A 26,030-nucleotide genomic window follows, 5' to 3' on the forward strand; every position below is an offset into this window, starting at 1 on the left:
TTGTGAAAATTAAATGAAAAATAAGGCATTTATGTCTCTAAAAATGTCAAATAAATGAAAATGAAAGAGGAAAAAAAAGAAACAAAGAAGCACAACTGTTCTCTGAAATTGCATTTTTAACAATGCCGAATTAAATTCTATTTTTATGTTTTCTTTTTATATACGAAAGAAGTTATTCACACGCTGAATTTCTAAGGAATGCACCATTACTAACATAGAAAAAATTTCATTTAAAATTTGCCGTAAAGTGTAAGAACTAATGAAATATATAATTAATTAAATTATCGAATAATTGAGGTAAATAATTATATATTTAGAGAAACTCACTAGTCAGCACTTAGTTAACCTTTTTATTATTGATGATTTCGTTTAAATCGTTATTGATGATTCCTACATTAATTCAATGCAATCTATAGAAAAAAATAAATGTCCAAAATTCTTCCAAAAATGAATAGAAAAAATTATGATTTTATTTGTAAGAAAACAGGAGAGAGAAAAATCTAATGCTAATTTATTTTAATCAAAACATTCATCATCTCAAAGACACGCGTTGACTTTTTAAGTGATTTGTGAAAAATAAATGAAAAATAACTCATTTATTTCTTTAACAATCACAAATAAAAGAAGATGAAGGAGAAAAAAAGAAAGAAAGAAAAGCACAATTCTCCCCTGAAATTGCATTCTTAGCAATTATTATAGAATTAAATTACATTTTTATGTTTCCTTTTTATATTCGGAAGTAAGTTATCCATATTAATGATTTCCTAGAAAATAACTCATTACAAACATCGTGATTCTGTTTCCTTGGAGAAAAATAATTGCTCTTCAGAATCTACAGCAAACAAAAGCGCCCGCCAAGCAAACAATTGCTACCAGTTCTTAACAAAAGCCCAGCTCAAACTCATAAGCAATGCATAATGATTCGTTTTGCAATTCATTGAGTAGCGATTTTAGTCCCTTCATTCGATTACGATGAAGATTGGAGGAGACAATATCGATAAGGGAGAAAATGATTCTAATTTGGCATGGAGAAAATTTGCTATCAGAAAGGAAGTTAAAAATTTTTGAGTTAAGTGATATTTATTTGAAAGTGGGAATAATTTGTATTTTGGTTTATGTATAAAGACAAGGTTAGCTTATTAATTAAATTGATAGCGAACAAATTAATACAATTTAGATTTTGCAATCAAATAACCTTAAATGACATTTATTTAAACATTTAAAATTTGTAAATGATCTTAATTAATAGCTCATTAAAAGTAAATAATAAATATTTTATAATGTACTTTTAGGCGATTCAGAAGAGAATTTACTCATAATTAATGTATTATTTCTACTTTTGTAGTTTTAAAAAACTAAAATAATGGAGTATTTTAAAAGATATTTTATAAGACGATGATTGTTTAGATTAGTATTAGATTTACAGCTTAAAACTAGAAATTAATACTTCAGAGTAAAACTAGATTTTTAAATTATTATTTATCATGCGATTATCCATAGATTTTTTGTAGATTAATTTTTTTTCTTTTTTTGTGTTTTTGCCCAAAAATTTTATTTTTCTCATTATTAAATTATTGCTTTTTGTACATTAAGGAAAATACATATATTTTAACGTTTAGTAGGAAAATGTTTATAAAATTGAGCTCAGTAAAGCAATATGCACTATTTATACCACAATAATTTGGTTAAATAAAAAAAAGTGAAGCATAATAATTCGTTTTCCAATTGAGTAATGATTTTAGTTACTCCATTCGATTAAGATGATGTTTGGAGGCGATTTCGATTTAAGGCGAAAATGATTGCAATTTAGCAAGGAGAATTCATACATACATATATGGTATTCTTTTTTCAGCAAATTCATAAGTTAATTCAGAAAAGAATTTATCTAAAATTCTTATTATTTTTTATTTCTGAAATTCGAAAGAAATTTTTTTTCGAATAGCATTGAATGAGATGATAATTATATAATATAATATTAGATTTTTAGATTAAAATTAGAGATTAAAAATTTTAAATAAAGTTAGGTTTTTAGATTACTATATATCATTAGATTATTAAAATGTTTTTCAAGGAATAGAAGTTTTTTCTTAATTTATATTTTAGTTTGTTGTTTTCCAATCTTAATATTAAATGATTACTTATTTAATTTGCCTTGTAGTAACGACAAATATTTTAACATTTAACGCGCAAATGTTTACTATTGTTAAATATTAATATATACTATGAACATTACCGCAATTCATGCGTGTTGTATTTAAATTCAATAGAATTTTAGTTTGATTAAATGGAATAAGAAATCGTAATTACATTTGAAAATTCGCTATTTTTTGAAAATTTATTCTGAAGGAAACACACGGATCCATTGGATTTTAGAAATACGTATAAGGTTCACTAAAAATGTCCGGAAAGAAAAAAATGAATTCATCTTCACATTTTTCCAAAATACGTATGATTTTTACAATAAATTTATGTTATGGTATTAAACACAATTTCACTAATGCATAAATTAAGGGAGCCAGAAATGTAATTAAAAATTAAATTGAAGCATTTAAACTATGATAATAATTTTTTCGCATTTTATTTATTTAATTGTTTAAACTGTTATCTTATTCTAACATAAAAAATTTAGTTGACTGCTTGTTTATTATATTTTGTGAAAAAGCTGAAATTGCACGCATGAAGTAGATATTAGATATAGTATGAATAATTCAAAACAGGTGAAATAGCAAAAGGCTTTAAGGTAGAAAATGAAGATCATAATTATTTTACTTATTTAGTTCATGCACTGAGGAAAAAAAGTATGGTTAAAACTAACAGAATATGGAAAAATTTACCATGTTTCTGGATTAATGGGAACAACAAAAAGCTCGCTTTTTTTTCATGAAAGAGTTTTAGTAATGATTTTTCTAAAATTAACCATATAATATTGCTTTTTAAAATGTGATAAAATTTGGCAAAATCTGGCAATTTTATTATGATAGCTTAGAACATGGAATAAAAATCCTTTTTTCGGTTAAGTTTGCTTTTTAATTTTGTATTTTTTTACTAAATGTGTGGTAATAAAAACTATAACTTAAAAAATCAGAATTTTTTGATCAATTGTTACCATATGAATGGAAAAATTACCAAATTAAGGATTTAAATACGGTATATTTTTATATTATTAACCGGAATAACAGTATTTCTAACGAGAAATGTCATTACTATACTATACACTAGTTTTATCAGAATTGTTCTCACCGTGTACTTTTAAATATAGACAAATAATTAACTTTTTCAAATATCGTTATGGTATCACTCATAAAAATATTTTTGCAGACACTAACTAGGATCTTAAAATTTATGAAAAAATAAATTTTAAGACTTTAAATTAGATACGTCAAAAATTCAAGCTTTGCTTCCTCATTAAACTAGCCAAAGTTTATAAAACGTATAATTTTCTTAAAATTTAGTAACCTGAAATTTTTAGAATGTAAAACAAATTGCACAACAACAACAGTGGAACAAGGAAAATAGCTATAAAAAATAAAATCAATGATTATAATTTCAGGAGTCAACGTAATGGTTGCTGTTGTCAAGCAAATTAAGTGAACCATACTTAGATGAGACTATTTAGCGAAATGGAAGTTGAAAATAATTCACATAAATTTAAAGCCTACATAAGTTGCATCAACAATAACGAATTGCTGTTCTAACTTCAGTTCTGTTCAAGTCAACCAAAATACGTAATTAACACTAAACATACCAACACTTAATGTATACCTATTTCAACCTTAGCCGGTCAAATGTTTCTTGATTGAATGTATGAAATATGGATGTTAGGAAGGAAATAAACTTAAAAAAAACTTTATTATAATTATACAAAATTGTATATTGCCAATTTTTATGTTCCACAAGCACAAAGAATAAGAATTTTTAATTCATTGCTCAACGCATTTTTTACATATACAGAGTGTTTCTGTTGTAAATTTTCCGCAAACATATTTCGTCTAATTATTATTATTTCCATAATTCTCATAATTATTCCTATAACTAATATTATTTCTTCCAAGAATTTGTGTTGTCTTGATTGCTTCGACATTTTTCTGCGTAATAACTAACTCATTAGAAATGAAGTAAAGCTACCAAAATAAAATATAAGCTACATACCAAAACATTTAGTTTTTGTTACTTTTTCTTACACAAAAATGCCATTCTAAAATTTTAGGTACTTTCTTGAAATTTGAATTCATAGTTATTCTGACTGAACTAACTAGGCGACAGTCTTTGCAGAAATGTGAAACAAATCGAATGCAATGCGTGGAACATGAATTACATCATAATTTCTGATCCGATAACCTTATAGAGGACTAAATTGTTCTCTCGGTCAAATGACCGGTAGTGGTAGAAATAGGTATATGACAAGTACTATTCGAAACAAACAAAATACAAAAAAAATAATAATAATAGTATATTAACTGTATATAATTGCTTGAAAAAGTCAAATTTGCAAAAACGATAAGATGATAAGACGCATTTTCGATGCAAAGTTCTTAAACGGTCATTTGAACGGTTACTGTATGTTTAGTGTTAAGGTGGGAAAAAGAGAAGAAAAAAAATTCAGAATTACTCGAAAAAAATCGCGTGATTGTAGCAGTATATCATTAGTAGCAGTGGTGATAGTAGTATTTAGTATTCAGGCTTCATACATATGAAAAATTATTTTTTAATTATAATCTACATTGTTTTTACTATTTTGGAGAAAAATAAGTTACATTAACTAATATTAATTTATTCCAAGTGTGGAGTATGCACTGATAAAAACTATGGTCCAAACTACCAGAATATGGTAATATTTACTAGCTCAATGGGAACACCAAAAAGGTCGCTAATTTTATGCTGAAACGCTTTGGTAACGGTTTTGGTAAAATTAGAAATAAAATAAGGTTTTGTAATAAGTGGTAAATGAAGTAAAGTGTCGTAATTTTATCATGGCAGCATGGCATCATTTTATCAGCCCGGCTTTAATTTACTTTTCAGTTATTTATTTTTTACTAAATTAGTGGTACTAAGAACTATCATTTTAAATGCCAGAATTTCCGATAATCCGTTACCAAATTACCACGTATAGTTTAAATGCCGTATATTTGGTCATTACCAGAATTAAGGTTTTTTTGCACCGAAATGCCATTACCATGTACTACCGTTAAATTACCAGAATTTTTCCTCCGTGGGTAAATAACTATATAATTGCTTAAAATTCCTAATGTAGTTAATTATGAGCACCTAAAATAATTAAATCTAAATCCCTAAAATATTAAATATGGATTTCTGAAATAACTAATTATGAGTTTCTAAAATTGATAAGTTTCAAGTCTTATTCATTAAATTTATTCAAAATAGATTAAGACATGTACGTTTAGACGTATACGATGCGCCCAAATAAATGCAAACAGAGAAGTTTTCGGTTTTACATATAAGTTATTAAGACACTAATATATTGACTGGAAATAAATTTTTATTATAGGTAAAGAAAACGAGTCATTTAAAAATTATTAGTTCATTGAATGATTTAATATTTGCTCAATTTTAAAAACTTCGAACATTCGCCCAATATATAGTTATAAAACATAAACGCAAGTTTATCAACTTACTTTATATGATCTTATTAGATATGGAAAAAAAATCCACCAAACTTAACACACAATTTAGTTCTATTGGTCTAGTGTATGAATAATTTTTTCCCCATTCCAACTATATTTTATTGTATGAATAATATTTACAATATATTTCTGGAAATTTGAGAGAATAGCTAAACATTTGCATTTGAGTTGAAACTTTCATCCAAAACGTATACAAATAAATTGAACCAACACGGAAAACTTTATTTATTCAAATTCGGGATTTCGATGTGCTACCAGCTTTCTTGCTTTCTTTGACAGCGAAAAGCTGCATTTTCCTAGAAATAACTATTCCCACCATTTGCTTTTATTCTCATTTAGAAGTTGATTGTAAAACTGCCGGAAAGGTTTGATTCGCGGCATTTGTTTATCCCGCAGTTGAATATCCTTATCTACAACTGAGAAGTGTAAATAAGCGCACTGTTACAAAATACGACCAGGATAAGAACGGCAGGAAAAGTGATAAGGATAAGAAGAGATTCAGATAAAAATCCCGCAATTTTGACAGAATACTTCAACGACAGAAAATTGTTTTCTTGCTTATCGATACTGAAATTCAAGGAAGTAAAAAATAAAAGAATTCTCTGCGTTTTGTGTGTTCATAAAAGTTGAATAATATATGTTAATGAAATTCTCTTTTTAAACTTATTTCTTTAAAAACTCATTATCATTTAATACTAAATGAATATCAACTTATATATATATATATATATATATATATATATATATATATTTTAAATATGTATATCGTTTTTTGCTAGTTATAGTTCAGACAAACACTGCTAAAAGTACTCGAAAAAAGGAAATTTGTTAAATTACTGCACTGTATAGCGATGACATTTCTGTTTAAAAAATAATTTTGGTTAACAATACCAAATTATACGGTATGCGGTACAAATTGAATAATATATGTTGAAGAAATTCTCTTTTAAAACTTATTTCTTTAAAAACTCATTCGCATTTCATACCAAATGAATATCAACTTTTATATATTTATTTCGAAATATGTATACCGTGTTTTGCTAGTTATAGTTCAGTTAAACACTGTTAAAAGTACTCGGAGAAACAGAAATGTGGTAAAATTACTATACTGTATGGTGATGACATTTCTGTTTAAAAAAATAATTTTGGTTAATAAAACCAAATTATACGGTATTTAAACCATTTATTTGGTAATTCATATGGTAATGGTTTGCCGAAAATTTTGGTTTTCAAAATTACAGTTCTTATTACCACACTTTTAGCAAAAAATATAAAACTGAGAAGCAAATTTTCTGAATAAATGGTTTTTACGCTGCGCTCCATAGTTATCGCAATAAAAGTGCAAAATTTTACCACATCTACTGATTGTTATCCCATATCATAAAGCCTTATTTTTTTCTTCCTTTTACCAAAATCATTACTAGCTACGGTAAAAATTATCGAACTTTCTGGTGTTACCTCAGAGCCAGAAACACAATTTTAGCATATTCTGGTAGTTTTAATCATACTTGTTTTCTCAATTTTGTTATAATTCGGTTAAACTCTGTTGAAAGTATGGACTCATATGAAACCAGAATATTAATGCATACATTCCTAATAATTACATGTTAAAACATAATAAGTCTTTTTTAAATCATTAGACTGACTTAAGCCATTATAGTCTCTGAACATTAAATATTAGAACCACGTACCAACTTTAACATTAATTTAAGAAAATTTTATTATTTTCTTATTATATCATTAATACTTTAAACCACAGCATCATTTAAATTCTCTAGAGCTTTAGTAACGCATCCATAATACAGTATTAGAGAGATTTAGCAAAGTGTTATAGTTTTCATAAACTCTAGCTCATGGCACAGGAGGGGAAATTTTCCTAGAAATCATAGAAGAAGTAAAGGGTGTAAAATATGGTTAGTGTTAAGCTTAAAACATAAGATGAAAAATATATCTTATACATATTGTATCATTGGGGAAACATCGTTTCTTTACAATAAAGCAGTTTTAAAACTGGATATGGTTGCTTTGAAAGATTATATTAAATCTAAATACTATATCAACCTATACCATATCAATCTGAAATATTTTATTGTATATTAATATAAAATTTCCGCAACCATGATTGAAAAATTCATGCCCAAATTCTGCTTTAAGCCTTTTGATTTAATTTTAATATTTGTTTACTATTCGTTATATAAGTTTGAACTCAATTCCTAAAAGAAACTGAGGACAGTAATGTACTTAAGTTACTACTAATTAAAGATCATACATTGGTTTATGCTATATTAGTCATAGATACGTTTTTGTGTTGAAATGCTACTCGCAATTATTTACTCACAAAATTACTATTATACAATGGACTATTATTGTCACATATGCTTATACATAAAATTAATTAACTTAGATAAAACTTGAATAATTAAAAATATATGATTTACTTTATAACACACACGCAATTATACGTAAAACAATAATTCTATTAGTCTTGGTCCTTTTTTTTCAAACTTATGAGATATTCAATTGTGGAAGATACGTTTGGTTCCTGAAATATTTCATTCTATAAGCATTTAAACCTTATGTTTATTCTCAATAAATTTGCTATTGAAATGTGATAATTAAATATAATACCATTTATTACCTGCGTTATCACTATTTAAATAATTAATTATCAATTTTATTATTCACAGTTATTAATATTAATATTTCAATGGTCACATATCCGTTGTTCATGCGTAAAAAATGCACAAAAATATATAGAAGTATTATTTTTCAAAGCATATCATAAAAATCTTTCACGTGCTCAGTGAACCAAAGGAAAAGAACAAAAAATTTAAAATACAACTTTTTTAAAATTCGCTTTCACGAGGATTATTCAACCGATTTCGCTTATACTTTCTATTTTGATATGTTAAGTTACATACTTTAAAATAACGTAAAAAATTGTATACCTTGCAATTCAAAATGATTAAAAATAATAAATATTTACTAAAATTTATTTTTTGCATGGATTTATCTTTGGAAAAACAGATTTTATAATAATTTTTATCTTAAATTATGGTTTCGATGTATTTGCAGTTAAAGCACAGTTAATAAAAATTATTCATTCTTAAATGTAAAAAAATTAAGAGAAAGATATTAAATGTCACTTTATCTTAAATATTTCTAATAACTATATTGAAAACAAATTACGTTAAATATATGATTGGCTTCATGAAATATATGGTGAAAAGTATGAATGATATCATAAATATCTGCTGATAAAAAACTTTTTTCACTAGTTAAAATCGTCGAAAAAATGTCATACATCTATAACTTGAAATAAATAGTCCAGGATAATGAATTCTCTTTAGTTTAATTACTTTACGAATCCATCTGAGAATATTATAATAGCTGCAAAAATTACCACAAAAATATTCAAAAACTAATTTTACTTAATGTTAACGCTGGAATTTATTTAATCAGCTTTATTCAAATATTGGCGAAGTTATCAGAAAAATGTACCGTTTTTGAAAATTAACAGGCACCGTTTTCTTAAAGACTCTTTAAAAATGCATATTCTATTAATGAATATTTTATAAGAGAAACAAAAATGCGGAGATACGAGATGACGGGAGATCTTTAAGACTAATGAACGGTAAGGCGCATATTAATGAAAATTTTTCTAAACAAAGCCTTTTTTTTATCTCATTTATTTCGGTTTTCGAAATGAAGTTTTGATAAACATACCTCACTTTATTCATTGAAGGTGGGGATGATAAAGTAAGTTAAAACATTTTCGAAAATATTTTCTTTATGTTCTTCAAAATTAATGAAAAGAATAGAATGAATGCATACTTTTCGATTTCGTTTGATAACTTTGATAAATTCTTACAATTTCAATTCAAATCATGCGTGAATTTTTCACATTTAAATCGAAATATTTGAATTCAAACTCTAGTTTTAAAATAATATTTTAATTTCGATTATAAATAAACAAGGCAATGGAGTGTTTCATTTTTCAATATCTATTTCCCGCACAAAATTGATTTTGAATATGCATAGTAACACACTAATGTTCCCGAAGTTGTTGAAAAAATTAAAAACAAATAAAAATAATGAGTTTATGACCTAATGTACTGATAAATGTAAATAAATAAATGCTTTTCTGGATAAAATTTTAATTCCTTGTTTTGCTTAGCTTATGATAACTATATCTAAATTAAAATAAAAAGTAGTAATAAGGATTAAAATATCAAGTTAAATTATAAGTGCTAAGATCCAGATAAAATGATCACAACTCTTTAATTATTTATTACAAATGACATTGCATGCATTTTTACACTATTTCCTTTCTTAATTAATAATTTTTAGTAATTAGTGTTATTTGTTTTATATGTATAGAATATTGTCAATTCTGAAAAAAACATTGAAAAAAATGCTTTAATACTTTTTTATTGATAAAACCTAATTGGAGGATAAGGGCAGGAGATCACTAAAATATTGAAATCAAAGTAAGATACCAAAATAGGTTTGAAATCAATTGCCATAAAACATATTTTAAGTTGTATAAATGTTTGTAATTTCATTAAATATAACCTCAGGAGCTATATGCTACGCGTATTTGCATTTTAATTCTTCCAACGCCTAAACATCAATTATACTACATATTAGTAATATTTCTTTTATTTTCATAGAAAAATATTGATATATTATTCTATTCATTATTGAAGAAAATTATGCACAGAGAAAAAAATTCTAGTAACATTACAGTACTGTATAGTAATGATATATATATATATATATAAAAACATGATTCTGGTTAATAAAACACCGTTCATTATTCGATAATTTTTCCATTCATATGGCACAGCAACGTTTTGACGAAAATTCTATTTCCCAAATTAAAGTTATTACTACACATTTAGTAAATATACAAAACTAAATAGTAAATTTAACATTAGGGTTTTATGCCATGCTCTAAGGTATCATGATAAAATTACTAAATTTTACCATTTTTACCAAATTTTATCACACTTTAATAAAGCCGTATTTAATTGTTGATTTTACCAAAGTCATTACTAAAGCTCTTCGGTGAAAATTTTGACAATACTTTTTTTTGTCGGAGAAAAACTGTTATACTGCAGATATTTAAAAAACTCAAGCAATCATGAACATGCATATTAGCTTTTACTTGAAAGAAATTACAGTAATTTTAAGTAACTTGATCAATTGATCTCTAAAAATTATTTTGTTTTGATCAAAAATGTCAACACGTGATAAGCAATGCAAGTTACGAAACTTTAATGAATTTGTAAATATCCGAAAAAATTAAATGTGATTTAATAAAATTAAATTTCGTGATAATGAATGAACTTTTCTGTACAAATGAGTTAAATTAATCTATGTTCTCAAACTAATTATGAGATTAAGCGAATGTGATTTAAACGCATGAAATCAAGTAATTATAATCATAACCAATAGTTACATATTGATGTAAGTCATAATAGAACAGCTTTAAAATTACACAAGTTTTCCAGTCATGATTTTTAAAACTAAATTATTCATTCGAAAATTAAATTAAGTCTTGTTAGGATTAGCACTTTATTTCATTATTCAATATTTCCTCATTCTTTATTTCATATTTAATATAAATTTCTTAATCTTAAGTATCAGTTTAATTAAAAAAACGTTGTTCAGAATAAAATAAAAGATACTATACTCACGTGACATTTTATATTTGAGAAGTTTACGAAGTCACTGCTTTATATAACTAGTCTATTTTACTATATTTTAATAATAAAAGTACATAGTTGATGTAAAATTTGATACTTAGTACATTATTTACACTATTTATGCTATTTAAAGAAATAGTAAACGTGATGAAAAAGGATGCGGATCAAAAAGCTAGAAATGTAAAAACTATTAACATAAAAAAAAGTTCTAAATATATAATCGCAAGGGGGCTGCAGCAAATATAGAAAAATACAAAAATCAAACATCCCCAATGAAAGTAAACATGTTATAAAAATGAAGGCTAATATTGCACTGAGGAAAGAAATTGCGGTCAAAACTAAACAGAATATGATTTCTGTTTCCATGGGGATATCGAAAAGCTTAGTAATTTTTACTAAAGCTTTTTCGTAAGGATTTTCCTAATAATAACAAAGAATTGTGATTTTATAATATGTCATAAAATTTGGTAAATGTTGTAAGGTTTGGTCATTTCATCATGATACCTTAGAGCACGGCATAAACACCCTTATTCAGTTAAATATACTTTTCAGTATTATATTTTTTTCTAACTGTGTAGTAATAAGAGCGATAATATTAATAATAATAATAAGATATATATAAATAGAATTTCCGGTAAACCATTACCATATGAATTTTTAAATACTGTATATTTGGTTACTTAAATTGCAAGAAGCTTTCTCCATTTTTGGCGAAACCCTTTCCTGGTATATGCTCCGAGCGAACATTTTGTCAAAGTGACGAAATAACTATCACCGCCTATATACGATGATACAAAATATACTATATTTAAACCATTCATACGGTAATAGTTTCCGTTTGTAAGGTAACGGTTTACCAGAAATTAAGATTTTCAAATAATAGTTCTTTTTATAACACATTTTGTTAAAATACAAAACTGAAAAGTCAATTTAACAGAATAAATGACTTTTAGGCCATGCTCTATGGTATAGTGATAAAATTGCCAAATTTTGTTTTTTTCTAAAATTTATTAGGGTGAAATAAAAAATTTTCCGGGGAAAATATGCTGGCAATAAATAATTAGATTAAGAAATTGATAACAACGATTGTTTTGACTTATTAAACTTTTTTCCCTTGCATATTTACTAACTGACATTTTTCATTTAATTTGTTTTCAGGAAAGTATAATTTAATGTTCTAATACGGATATGTAAGATATATGTTTCGTTGTTTTTAATTTAATATATTCTATACACTATCAATTTAACTTTTATTTATCAAAAAAGTCTCTTTTAAAATCAAGTTTACACACGCCATAGAAAATTATTTGTAGCAAATACCTTTAACTCTTTTAAAATTATCATTATTTTTCTTATATATTTCATTAATTAAAAAGTGAATTTCGCCGAATAGATGGTTTTTATGCCATGCTCTAAGATATCATGATAAAACTACCAAATTTTACCACATTTACCAAATTTTAATACAGATTATGAAACAATATTTTATTGTTAAGTTTACCAAATAGTTTCGTTAAGAGTTACCATGCGTTTTGGTGTTTCCATAGAATCAAAAACACGATAAACTTTACCATATTGTTTTGACCAAGCTCTCTTTCTCAGTAATTAAGCTGATTAAGCAGCGTCACTTAAAAATACTCTGAGATAAAAATTAATTTTAAGATTATTTTACTTGATATTTTCAAGCGACAAATGAAATTCACTTTTCTAGATAAATGTTTATCTTCATTATTGTATGTAGAAACTGTTTCAGAGAGAACATCACACTAAACTGTTTGTAAAGTACAGGTTCGCAAACTAACGACAACCTCATCAATTTGCTTTAAATAGTATTAATATAGTTTAAATTGTATACAGGATTTAGTTTTTGAATTGAATTTTTCTTTAGTTTCTAAATTTTAAGTGGTGGCATATAGAAAAAAATGCTAAAAGTTAACGCTTAACTCAGAACTATCAAAAATCAATAAATGAATAAAAGACGAAATCCTACGATCACCGTTGACTACAATACATGTTCGACACATGTGTTATGTGTATATTGCATTTAAATAAATTAAAGAAATGCACATAACTTCAATTTAAAACCAGTTTGCTTAAAGCAAGAAGAGTTTTTTAAATAACTTCAAAGTCATTTCAGACATTTTTTAATGGGATCTAAATTTGAGAAATGTTTTTAACTGAAAATTGCCTCCTTACCCTTAGTGTTTCCTTATTGTATTAACTTGAGAAATGTTTATTGGATGATTAGTAAAGAAATTTGTGCCTGTATGTAGTCAAATTTATGATATGTTTATGAATTGAAAATAAAATTGAAGGTTATATATTTCACAGTATTGTTTTAAAATATTGTATGTTTTGTGAGTGATTGAGGAGGGTATAGTTTTCCACCTTGGTCATTTAGATAAATGCAATAAGTTTTTAAATGACATTTAAAAAACATCTTTCTAACAGAATTAATGTATTTTAAGAACTAAAATTTATAGAGCAGCTAATAATTTTAAACTTACCTCATAATTTGTGTTATAATATGTAAAATGGTACACTGCAACTTTATAATTATGATATTTTACATACCTTAGAAAAAGATTATGAACTATATCAAGGCTTTAATTACTTTAAAAAAAAAACTTCACGAAACGGTACTTATTAGGGACAGGACTAGAGGAAAATGATAGTAAGCTATAAAAACACGCTTTCAAAACTGTATTCTTCAATAGTTCTACATTTATTTTTTAATGTTTCTTATTTCTTTTATAGAAAAAATCAGACATAAATTCAGTGCATTTTAATTTATTAAATCATGGAATTAATTTTGGGGGAATCTATTTCATATAACAGAGTATACATGTATATTCCTTTATGTACCTTACATTAAGCTTTATGATACAATATATAAAAAAGTATATTTCTGTCATAAGTCGCAACTAAACTCAGGCATTATTTTTCACTCAAAATAAGTTTAAATTCCAAACTAATTTTCATAACTATAAAAAGTTTATAAGCGTTGCTGACGCTTACGTCGATATAACTAATCATAGCAAATAATTATTAGATACAGCAAAGAATTTAATGAACGTTACAAAAGTTTTAATTTCCACGCAGCACAAATTATATCAGAATAAAAAAATACGTTTACATTATTTTAACACTTGTAATAAACATTAAAAGCCAAAAGAGAAGAAAAAAAAAGTCACTGAGATCTAAGTTTTTTGTCGACACTATCATAACCTTTTATTTACGTTTCTGAATTAACTAGAAACCTTGCAAAAACGTCGTACATTCTTTAAAATTATGTGACGTAAAAACCACTTTAGAACAGTCCTTTTTTTTTTTTTTTTTTTGAAATAAAGGCTTTGGAATATAGAACAAGAACTAAACAAAATTGAATTAAAATAAACAAAATTTCCCATTCTGCTTCTTAAAATTCACGGGACTTTTCTATTGAGCGGAATATATTTAAATAACATTCTTTATAGTACCTCTTCTCTTCTACCAGGAGTCAAGACTTCGTCTTGTCCTAACTAAACCAGTACACTAAACGCAGTACAGTAATACTTACAGAAATACTAATAATTATTTTAAAGTCTAGTAAATAAAGCATTCCTTTAATATTTATTATTATTATTTTTTTTCCCAATATTATTCGTGTATAATTCTAACAAATTTATAAGATAGCGCGCTCAACCAAAGGAAGTATTTTTTAAATAAAGATCCTAGAAATGCTAAATTTCCAGAATTACAGGCAATAATATTTACAATTTTAGAACATTTTAGCATGCTGTACCATTTTTGATTTCATAATGCTTTTAACATGTTTTTAAAGCATTATCTTGGGCTGAAATTTTATTAAGCGTGTTTAAAACCTATGGCGTGATGATATAAGTGTATTTAATCATTACAAAGATGTGTTTAAAAATAATCCACACAATTGCTTTTAATATTTATTCAAAGCTGTTTTTAGGAGTAAAAACAGCTTCTTCATTTTAAATAATCCATTTTTTTGAAATTTAAATTAAGCTTAACAAATAAGCAATAATGAGATATGATTCCCTATTTTTGAGCAATAATGTCCATTTATATAATGAAAGACAACGCACAATTTTATTTAAAGACAGAAATTATGCATTAAAGATACAAGATTATGGTAACCTTAAACATTAAGAATGAATTTAAAATGTTGAGTGAAACTGTTCCCTATATTATTTACTTTTTAGTTCGATTCTAGAAGTAAGCAAATCATACGTATTAACTTTTTAATTAAAATTGTCCCAACAAAAATATACTTACGCAATGTAAATTACAATTGGACATAACTAAAATTATAAAAAGTACTATTTTTAAGAGATAAAACCATTCAATAATCGATTTTTTTTATTTAGCCCTCCCTTTAAAGCTTAATTTTCGTTTAATTTCTACAAGAATGTGGTAATTTAGTTACAGTGAATTGTTAATGTCGATTGTAACAAATTATACAAATGAGAAAGATTATTATGACTACTGGTTCCGATTTATCAATGAAATAATAACGAAATTTACTCCAGATTAATTTCAATGAACTCTAGATTCATTCATTTGATTTTTAACTTAAAACCAATCTTTGAAATTGGCTAGTTTTCGCAATCAGGCTAATGGCATAAAAATTTTCGCTAATTATATTGCAGAGTAAAGCAACGTTAAAATATGTTTAGCATCAATGACATTTAATAACTCACAAAAAACTATAAAACTTTTAAAATTATTAATTCTTTATGAGAATGCAACAAAAATAATTAATATTCGAATAATATTTAATGGAAGTATTGCACACTTTTTTAAATATGTTTTTTTTAATATACGGCTAAAAAGGAAAATGTATGACTTTGGTACTGTATGAATAAAGATTTAAAGTTTAGATGAAATAAACATACATTTCTTCGTAATAAACATTTGCACGTTAATTTGAATATGCAAGAATAGTAATGCACACTTTTTTAAATGTTTTAATTTAATATACGGCTGAAATGGAAAACGTATGATTTTAATACTGTTGAAGATTTAAGGTTTAGGTGTAATAAACATAAATTTCGTCGTAATAAACATTTTTACGTTAAATTGAATATGCAAGAATAGTAATGCACACTTTTTTAAATGTTCTCATTTAATATACGGCTGAGATGGAAAACGTATAATTTTGATACTGTATGATTGAAGATTTAAAATTTAGATGTAATAAACATAAATTTCGTCGTAATAAGCATTTGAAAGTTAATTTGAACATGAAAATGAGATTATTAGGTTTTTTTGAAACGCTCCTCGGAAGGATGCCAAAGCAAATTTTAGAATTCATCATTTATATCTAAAGACTTTTAGTTACAAATCGGACAAATTTTAACTATAAAGCTTATAAGAAAAAAAAAATCCGTTTTTCGCACCATATGAGATTAAAGCTGAAAAGTATATATAGTTGGATATGCTAAACATATAAATTTATGTTTCAAAAATATAAAAAAATTAAAAGTTCCGTGTTAAGTCTTTTTTCTCTCACAGAAATATGAAATACCAATTTTAAATTTAACTCATGGCAAAGAATTTAGTTTACTTTAAAATACAACAAGCGAATTTTAAAAAAAAATATGGCTAAAGAAATGAACAGGTAATTCGCTTAGGGTACTGTGTGATTTCATACGCAATAATTATATCGGAATAATAATGAATTTCGTTGTGATAATGAATTTATAACGAATATCATTTCAAACAAAACATGTAAGCTAAAAGAACTATAGTAAATATATTTATAATGTGGAACAGCTATTATTCTATGATATAAAACAGCTCTAACGGGAAAACTTTTAAAGATTTTGTCAGAGCAGTAAAGATCTAATCAATGTAACTGTTTAGCAGCGCTGAATATTTCAGTTAAAAAAGATTGATCAGTTTTAAAGTAACAATGAAAACTAAGAAACTGATTTATTTTGTTTTAAATTCCATTATTTAATCTAAACTTGAGCCTTCAGCTTAATTTAATACTTTATGAAAAACACATTAAAATAAAACGCATAGTTATATTTTGGATTATACTGACATTTGTAATGCGTAGTTTTATATGTTAACATGAAAAGCTGACAAAAACTTTTACAATTATTTTTAATTAAAATTAACAACTTTTAAAACAAATTTCAAAGAATGACTTAGTCGAAAAAAAAAAGAATTGCTTTTTCATTAATGATTTTTTAAAGATATTTTTGTGATTTAAATACAAACTTATAAAAAAATTTCCAAGCAATATTTAAATATAAGAACTTACTGGAGGTAATGTTTCAAAGTTCAAAGAATGAATTGGTCGGGAAAAAAAATTATTTTTCCATTTATGATTTTTTAAAGATATTTTTGCTATCTAAAAGGCAAGTTTGTAAAAAAAAATTCCAAACAGCATTTAATATAAAAACTTAATATTAATATCGATTTTATTAGATGTAATATTTTTTAAAAAAAAATATTTTATTATAAAATAAATGTAATTAAAAAAAACATTAGTTTCCTTTAAAACTAATTTTTTGAAAGTTTTTCCGTCAAAATATTTAGATTAAATAATGTGTACGTAAAAATTTTAAATCTAAATAAAAATCTGAAGAAAGAAATAACTAATCATACGGAGCATAAAAAAAAAGAAAAAAAAAGTCTTAAGATTTATCGTACATATTGTTCTAAAATGTTAAGTAATTTAATTGTTGATAAATATTTTAATCGATTTAAGTAAATATTTAACTGTTTGAAGCTTAGTGATAAAATTTTTATTCCATTGTCAAATACAAATATTATATACGATACTGACTGCGTAATATGGTAAATATTTTTATACTCTCGTAATCAAACATTTGACAACTGTGCTTATGTCAATTTGTTCGAACTGCTATTGTACTATAAAATACACACTATATTGTTTTCAATGGATTGAGAGCTGAATTTTTTACCAGAAAATAATAAATAACCATATAAAACTGATTTCTTATTCTTTTGAATAGATAAATACAATACCTTTAAATCACATTTTAAAATTCATTTTTACATTTATTACACGTTTTTTTTTAAATTTCATAATTTTCTAAGACACTGTCTTGAAAACACAATTTTCTCAATGAAAAAAATTTTAAATAATTGATGAAAAATCGAAAAACCAAAGTATATATATTTTTTTTCTTGGCACTTAGATAAATGTTAGGGAGACTTTGAAATGTAAACGTCTTCTATATTTTAACTGTTTTTTTATTTTTTAAAAAAAGGAACTCTTTAAGAAAATAATAAGGCAGTTAATAGAACTTAATCAGGTTTCACTAATATTTTTGTGACAGTTAAATATAAAAATAAACACAAAAAATAAATTATTTACGCGCTTTGAACGAAAAAAAGTTATGATTACTTAACATGCAAATAATCGTTTCGAACTTCAGTTAAATGAACGATTAAACAAATGCAATTACAAAATTAGCTCATAAATTGTTATTCATAGTATTTCATAAATAATAAGAAGCTAAACTCTTATTTTAATTATTGTTCTTGGCATTTAATTGACAATAAGATAAATTTTAATTTTGTAACTAAATATTACAGTACAATTTACATAAAAATATCTTTGCTTATAAATAAATATACATTAAACTTAACAGCTTGAACAAAATACTATGCATTTTCTACACCTATAAAATGGTTTTTTAAGAATATTTATATTAAAAGTTCGAATGGAAAAATGAATTTTCTAAAATAAATAAATAGGTAAACCAATTAAAAATTGAATTTCATTTGCTCAGATTTATCTTTAGAACTATTTATATAAATTTTTTTAACCAATCAATAAACGATAAATTATATATACGATATTGCTTGTAAATATTATACATGTATTATTATAATAGTCTAAATTATATGATTTTAAATTCTTATTTTTTGGATTCGTTAAACATAAAATCAATTTGCATTAAGTTTTGTAAATAAACTGAAAAGAAAACAGTTATAGAACTCAGTAAAATGAACATGAAAATATCAAATAAAGAGAATTAATTTGTTAAAGATGACTAATAAAATTTGTTTTATTTACAAATTATATTTATATAGCTTACTTTACAGCACCTTAAGATATTCTTTACGAATACACATAAATATATCTATATAGTTCATAATAAATGAATGGAATGTCATTAGAGGTTAATTACCTACATGCCCGACGTTGTGGACTGGTGGACAGAGTATAAAGATGAATGATAATATGAAGAGGCATCATTGGGCAAGGAATGCTGTCCGCCGGGGCCCACAGGGGACAGGGGGGCATATGCCCCATATTGAACCATGTCATAAAGTTTCATATCTGCTTTGTTCTCGCTGGCTATGATGTTGTTGATGGAAAATGGATGATTAGAAGGATTAAAATGCGGGTCCGTTTTTAACTGTCCAGCGGCCAACATACCGGAATGTAGGACGGCGGCTTCGGTGAGATTCCGCGGATGAATAGCGGCCAGCTGATGCTCAAGAGCGGCGTGATGCATGCCCTGTCCGTTAATTGGGGGACTGCAGCAAGAAGGGTCTTCAGCTTTGCAGGCCTCAACCAGATGAGAATTGCTTGGGTGTTGGGTCATTTGGTGACCACCATACCCTTGTGGATTCATTGGATGAGGGCTACTATTTGGCGTACCACGCTGTATATGGTGATGCTGTTGAAGATGATGGGGTGGCTGCTGGTGCGAATGCGGAGACATACGACTGTCACTGCCTTTACCAGAAGGGGACGGGCTGCTATTGCTGCTGTGTGAGCCTTTATTAGCCTGGCGGACGGCTTCCTTCTTTTCACATTTAAATCGTTTCTGTCGTCGTAAATAGCACCCATTCTCGAACATGTTTCCAGAATCTGGATGCAATGTCCAAAAAGATCCTTTTCCAGGCTTGTCCGGAGTTCTCGGAACTTTCACGAAACAGTCGTTAAAGCTGAGACTGTGTCGTATAGAGTTTTGCCAACGTTGTTGGTTTTGCCTGTAATAAGGAAATAAGTCCATGATGAATTGATAGATTTCGCTAAGAGTTAACATTTTACTTGGGCTGTTTTGGATTGCCATTGTTATCAGGGAAATGTAAGAATAGGGTGGTTTTGCGTGGGAATAACTTCTTCGGTACGTTTTGTCTGCTCTAGCACGCTGTAAGGCGGCCGTAGCAGCACTTGCAGAACCATCTCCAGCACCAGCATGTCCGCCAAAATCACGGCCGGCCGCTGCAAGTGAGTTCATACTACCCAGTCCTGTCATAGAGCCCATACATGCTGGGGAAGTCATGCCATTCATACTTTGGTTCAAAGAGTTCATACCTCCAAGCGGGGTCATCGCTGTCATAGTTGGTGACATACATGCTCCTGCAGTGCCTCCGACACCCATGCCCATTCCAGCAGTGGGTCCCATGCCTCCCATGGCGGAAGCGGACATCATGTTGGTGCCAAAACTTTGGGGAGAATAGTTCATGCCAGCCATGCTCATGGATGAGGCCGTTGCACTGTTCATACTATAACTGTTGCTCATAGCACTCATGGGTTGCATGGTACCCATGCTACAACTCGAGTCCGGGTAGCCCTTATGGCTTAGCATCATTTTGAAAGTTGCTTGTTATAACAGTCACAACACAGAGATGTATAAAAAAGAAACAAAACTCTTATTACGAAGTACGCGGCATTTGGAGTGGACAAGTGGTAATCAAATCAGTTGGCGTGAATCGGACCGGTGACCTCTCGGGTCTAGGTCGAGACCACGTGTGTGGTACCGTGTAAACACTCGAGCGACAAACGGGTGGATAAAGGGAAGTGAGTGACTTTTCCAATCTTAGGTACTCTTGGAAGCAGCTCCGGCTAAACTTCGTCTGTGTAGAGTGTCAGCCTTAGGTAAATATGGAAAGGCACACAAAACCAAGTTCGCACCGCTCTGTCCTAGAACTACGCCCCTCTGCATGCAAATCCTCCTCCGCCGATCACTAACGACATACTTTGCCCCACCTTTTCCAAGTGACGTAGCTCCCTTTCACCCAATCATCACCCTCCTTCAGCCCCGCCTTGATCACGTCCGGGGCGTGGTTTAATTTCACCCTCACCATCTGATTCCATGTCCCCGTAACATCTCAATACTAGTTCGTTCTTTCGCTTTCTTACCGAAGGGCCGATTAGGCGTACACCTAATTATCGGCTTGTTATAGACAGTCGGAAGTCAACACAACACAGAATATAATGCTCGCTTGCTCTAAACTTTCCAACTGCAAAGTCCTTTTCAACTAAATCGAATCTCTCTCCCCCCTCTTCCCCATATCCGTTTAAAGTAAAAAGGAAATTAAACTAAGTTGAGAATGCTTTTGATCTAGGCTTGAAACGAATTTCTTTTTGTTTACCTACAACGGTAAGAGTATAGCGATCAATTTTTTTTAACCCATTGTTATTATATTCCCTCATTTCTTTTAAATCAAGAATACATTTATATTTCATCACACGATTAAATTCAAATAAAACGGAAAGTGTAATGTAAAATGATTTGTTTGTTTATCATATTTCTTTAAGATGTATTTTTTTATGCTAATGAATTTATTATTTTTTTTGATCAAGTATTTAAATGATATTAATTGTCTGTTAAATTCTATCGATAAAAAATTATTTTATGATTTATTCATTTTTTAGATAATGAGTTACGTTTTGCATAAAAATGTTTTTTTAAGCGAATTTTTTTTCGTGAATTTTTTAAAAGGAAAGCATTAATTTATTTGTTATGCAATATAGTGCGTATAAGTAATTTTTCTTATTGTTGTATATTCTAAATAAATGCATAAAATAATTCAGCGAGTTAATCAAGTTTTGAACTACATATTAGTATTACATAACTTAGAAAATAAACTATACGGTTATAACATTTAAAATAAAAGACTTAAAATTATTTTAATTCAAAAATCAATTTTCATTTGCCGTCTTCAAAATCTATGAATTGTTCATATTATAAAAAAGCATTTCTCTCATTTCGAAAACATATTTAATAAGTGTTTTGATACTAATCTGCAGTGTGGAATTTGTTTAATTCCATAAACTTATACTTTATTTAAAATATTTATAGTTTCGTACGGATGTTTTTTGTTTTTTTTAAATAATGGGATGAAAAAGCACATTCATTAAATAATAAAGCAAATCACCAAAGAATTTGAAACTGAAATCCTGACGACATATAAATTTGTATTCATTAAAATTAGGAATAAAATTATAATTATTCTAGGTGTCAAAAAAAACGTTACTATTTAAATTTTATTCTAAATTTAGTAACTGACATATCGAAATTACTCTACAAAATTACTTTAATAAAATTGGCTGTCCATGACTGCTGAATTTATCAATTTTGATAAGGCATTTCAAGCAAATAAAAAAAAGGATTGTATTAAAGAATAATTCTAATATAAGTAAAAAAAGTAAATTATAACAGAAAGTTTATTTTCTTTGCTTTCTCTTTTATTTAATTATTTACTTGATTATTTATTTATTTTTAGATATTTCACCTTTGATAAAGATCAGCCAAATTCCTTTAATAAATTTCAAAAAAATTTTTCGCGATTGCTGAAAAGATGTAGACATTAAACTGAATGGAATGGAAAAGTTCATTCATTCTCTAGAATACGAATTCATTCATTCATTAGGGAATTATAACGTTGAATATTTATGATGCATAATATTTTATTTATCAAACTTTAGAATAAAATTATGATTATTCTAAGTGTGAAAAAAAACAACTTTCGAATTTAAATCGTTATATATATATATATATATATATATATATAGTGACTGATATGCTCAAATTACTCAATTGCAAAATTACTTAATAAATTTTTAGTCAACGATTCCAACAAATTGCAATGAAGGATCGTATTAAAAAGTATTTCTAATATAGTTAAAAAAAAGGTAAATAATAACAAGAAACATGTTTTTTAGTTTTCTATTTTATTTATTTATTTATTTTTAGATATTTTACCTTTGATAAAGATCAGTCAAATTCATTTAATAAATTTCAACATTGTTTTTCGCAATTGCTGGAATGATGTAGACATTAAAGTGAATAGGGTGAAAAAATCCATTCATTCAATAGAATGCGAATTCATTCATTCATTGAGGAATTATAAAATGGAATCTTTATGACGCATGAAATTCTATTTATTAAACTTAAGAATAAAATTATGAATATTCTAGGTGTCAAAAAAAAAACTAGAATTTAAATCTTTGTCTAAATCTAGAGACTGACACAACGAAATTACACCAAAATTACTTTAATAAATTAAGCTGTTAAAAATTACTAAATTTATCAATTTTGATTCGACAATTCACACAAACTACCGATTAGGAAATACTTGATCGTATTAAAGAGTATTTCTTATATTGTTGGAAAAGTAAATTATAACAAAATGCTTTTATTCTTATATCTATCTATCTATCTATCCATACATACATACATGCATATATGTATACATATGGATAGATAGATGGATGTTTTACTTTTTTGCTTAAAGATCAGCCAAATTAATTCAATAAAATTCCATATTTTTTTGCGATTGCTGATAAGATGTAGACATTGAGCTGATACACTTGCAGAAAATCAGTTCAACATTGAAACAAGTGTTGAACTTGAACTATAATATGGTTCATATTCACTGCAACCATAATAATGTAGAATTTAACTTTTCCTTCCATTCAAATGGAACCATAATATCGTTAGTACCATATAATCACAACCAAGAAGTCCAATTATACTGTTTAATTTAATAACGTATAAAAATTGCATAGTATTATAATTTCCCAAATTGTTAACAGTGTAGTAAAACTTTCACAATTTAATATAATTACTTTCACAAACTTATTTAGTATTCCATCTGAGATAAAAGAACTTCAGAATTTCAGAAATTGAAAACTCATAACTTTCTACTCTGAAATAGGTGCATTAGGCCTACCCTATATGTTTTTAAAATAACAATAAAACGAAACTTATTTTACATTAGCATTAGAGTAGATTCTCAAATAACCGGGAATGGATTATCCAGAACGAACCAAGTAAAAAGTTTCAATTAGGGGAACGTGCAGTAGATTGTATTCTTCTCAACTCTTCCTACTTTAATTAAAATCGTTCAGAACATACAGATCGTACAGAACATATTGATTTCCATTTTTTTCATTGTAAGATATTGTACCGAAAATCTTTTTCTAACCATAACACTAAAATTTATGTTAATTGTTTTCCTTTTTTTTTGGAATAGCTTTAATTATTAATGCTCTATTGTAAAGTAGTAATTTAAATTTCCAATTATCTTTTCGAAATTTTCTATAATTCTTTCAAAATTTTCTTAAAAATTTGCATAAATTCGATTTAGTGGAATGTTTGCTTACTTGAAATAAGATTTTTTCAGGCTATTTCGGTAAATGAAGAGTCTATTTAATCTCTCTCTATTTCAACCAATTTTTTCTTTAAATTTTCGCAAAAACGTTTTGTATTTAAATTTTTTTAAAAAAGCATTGTGTTTGCGGGTCACATTTAGCAATTAGGCATTTAATTCTTTTTATTTTTAAATTTTATTTTACCTCACATAATTTTTTTTGCTTCACATAATAAATCCAAGCCATTAATTGTTTAATATATTCCCAAAATTTATATATAAAAAAAATTTTTTTTTGGAATTTTTATTAAAAAATAACAGTTATGAAATTGCATTTACTAAAAAAGATTACCTTCACCATTCGTACACCAAAGGAAAAAAATTATCCAAAACAAAACGCCAGACTTTGCTCAATTTCCAAATCTGAAAAATAATCCCTATCTTATGTACACCTGTATTATCGCCTACAAAGATTAAGCAGACTATATATAGCTAATATTTACACTATAATTTCATCGCATCCCAAACAAATATAGGGAACTTTTCCCACTTATTTAAAAAAAAAAAAAAAAGAGTCAGATGTCAAAATTGAATGTTTCTTTTATTTTCGCAAAAACTTTTTACTTTTGGCGATGAAACCAGTGCATATGGTGGTGGAATAAATTCATAATCAATAACGATTTTTGAAAGGAAAAAATATACTTTTTCTTAACTTCAGAAATTCATATTTATAAAGACAAAAGCATAAAAAGATATTTTCTGCATCGATGGTTTTAATTTTTTAATCCATGTATTTTAAACTATTATTCATAATTTTGGTTTATTCTTTTTTTCTAGGAAAAAGTTTAATTTTGAGCAATTAGCTTTACGTAAGGGCGATTACATTTAATAAATAGTAGGCAATATTTAATGAGTAATACAGTTTACTTATTTTTTTTTTCAGTTGTACTTTTTTTGAAACTATCTCTCTCTCTCTCTCTCTCTCTCTCTCTCTCTCTCTCTATATATATATATATATATATATATATATATATATATATATATATATATATATATATATATATATATATATATATATATATATATATATATATATATATATATATATATATATATATATATATATATATATATATATATATATATATATATATATATATATATATATATATATATATATATATATATATATATATATATATATATATAACATTTCATATTGAATTATTGTTATTTATTTTAAACATACATAATGGCGCAAACAGTAACCGATGAAACGCACAAATAT

The 26,030-nt window shown here is 26.5% G+C and overlaps 1 protein-coding gene across 4 annotated transcripts in view; it reads right to left on the reverse strand.

Moving 5' to 3' along the window:
* fkh (fork head box protein) overlaps positions 1 to 21,591 on the reverse strand; it is a 70,313-nt gene extending 48,722 nt beyond the window's left edge. For 2 of the 4 annotated variants that reach the window (XR_011638414.2, XM_016069321.5), the window contains exon 1: positions 19,544 to 21,591. Coding sequence is in view for 2 of the 4 variants with exons in the window: in XM_016069321.5 (XP_015924807.1) it covers positions 19,544 to 20,955 (1,412 nt within the window). In the remaining 2 variants the exon portion in view is untranslated. Of the gene's footprint in view, positions 1 to 19,539 lie in introns of all 4 variants that reach the window. The other 2 variants (XR_001585232.4, XM_016069339.4) reach the window with 1 other exon arrangement.
* Between the last annotated feature and the right edge of the window lie 4,439 nt (positions 21,592 to 26,030).

The sequence above is a fragment of the Parasteatoda tepidariorum genome, chromosome 12 (genome assembly GCF_982258835.1).
Source record: "Parasteatoda tepidariorum strain Cologne lab strain chromosome 12, Ptep-v5.0, whole genome shotgun sequence".
Classification (NCBI taxonomy): domain Eukaryota; kingdom Metazoa; phylum Arthropoda; class Arachnida; order Araneae; family Theridiidae; genus Parasteatoda; species Parasteatoda tepidariorum.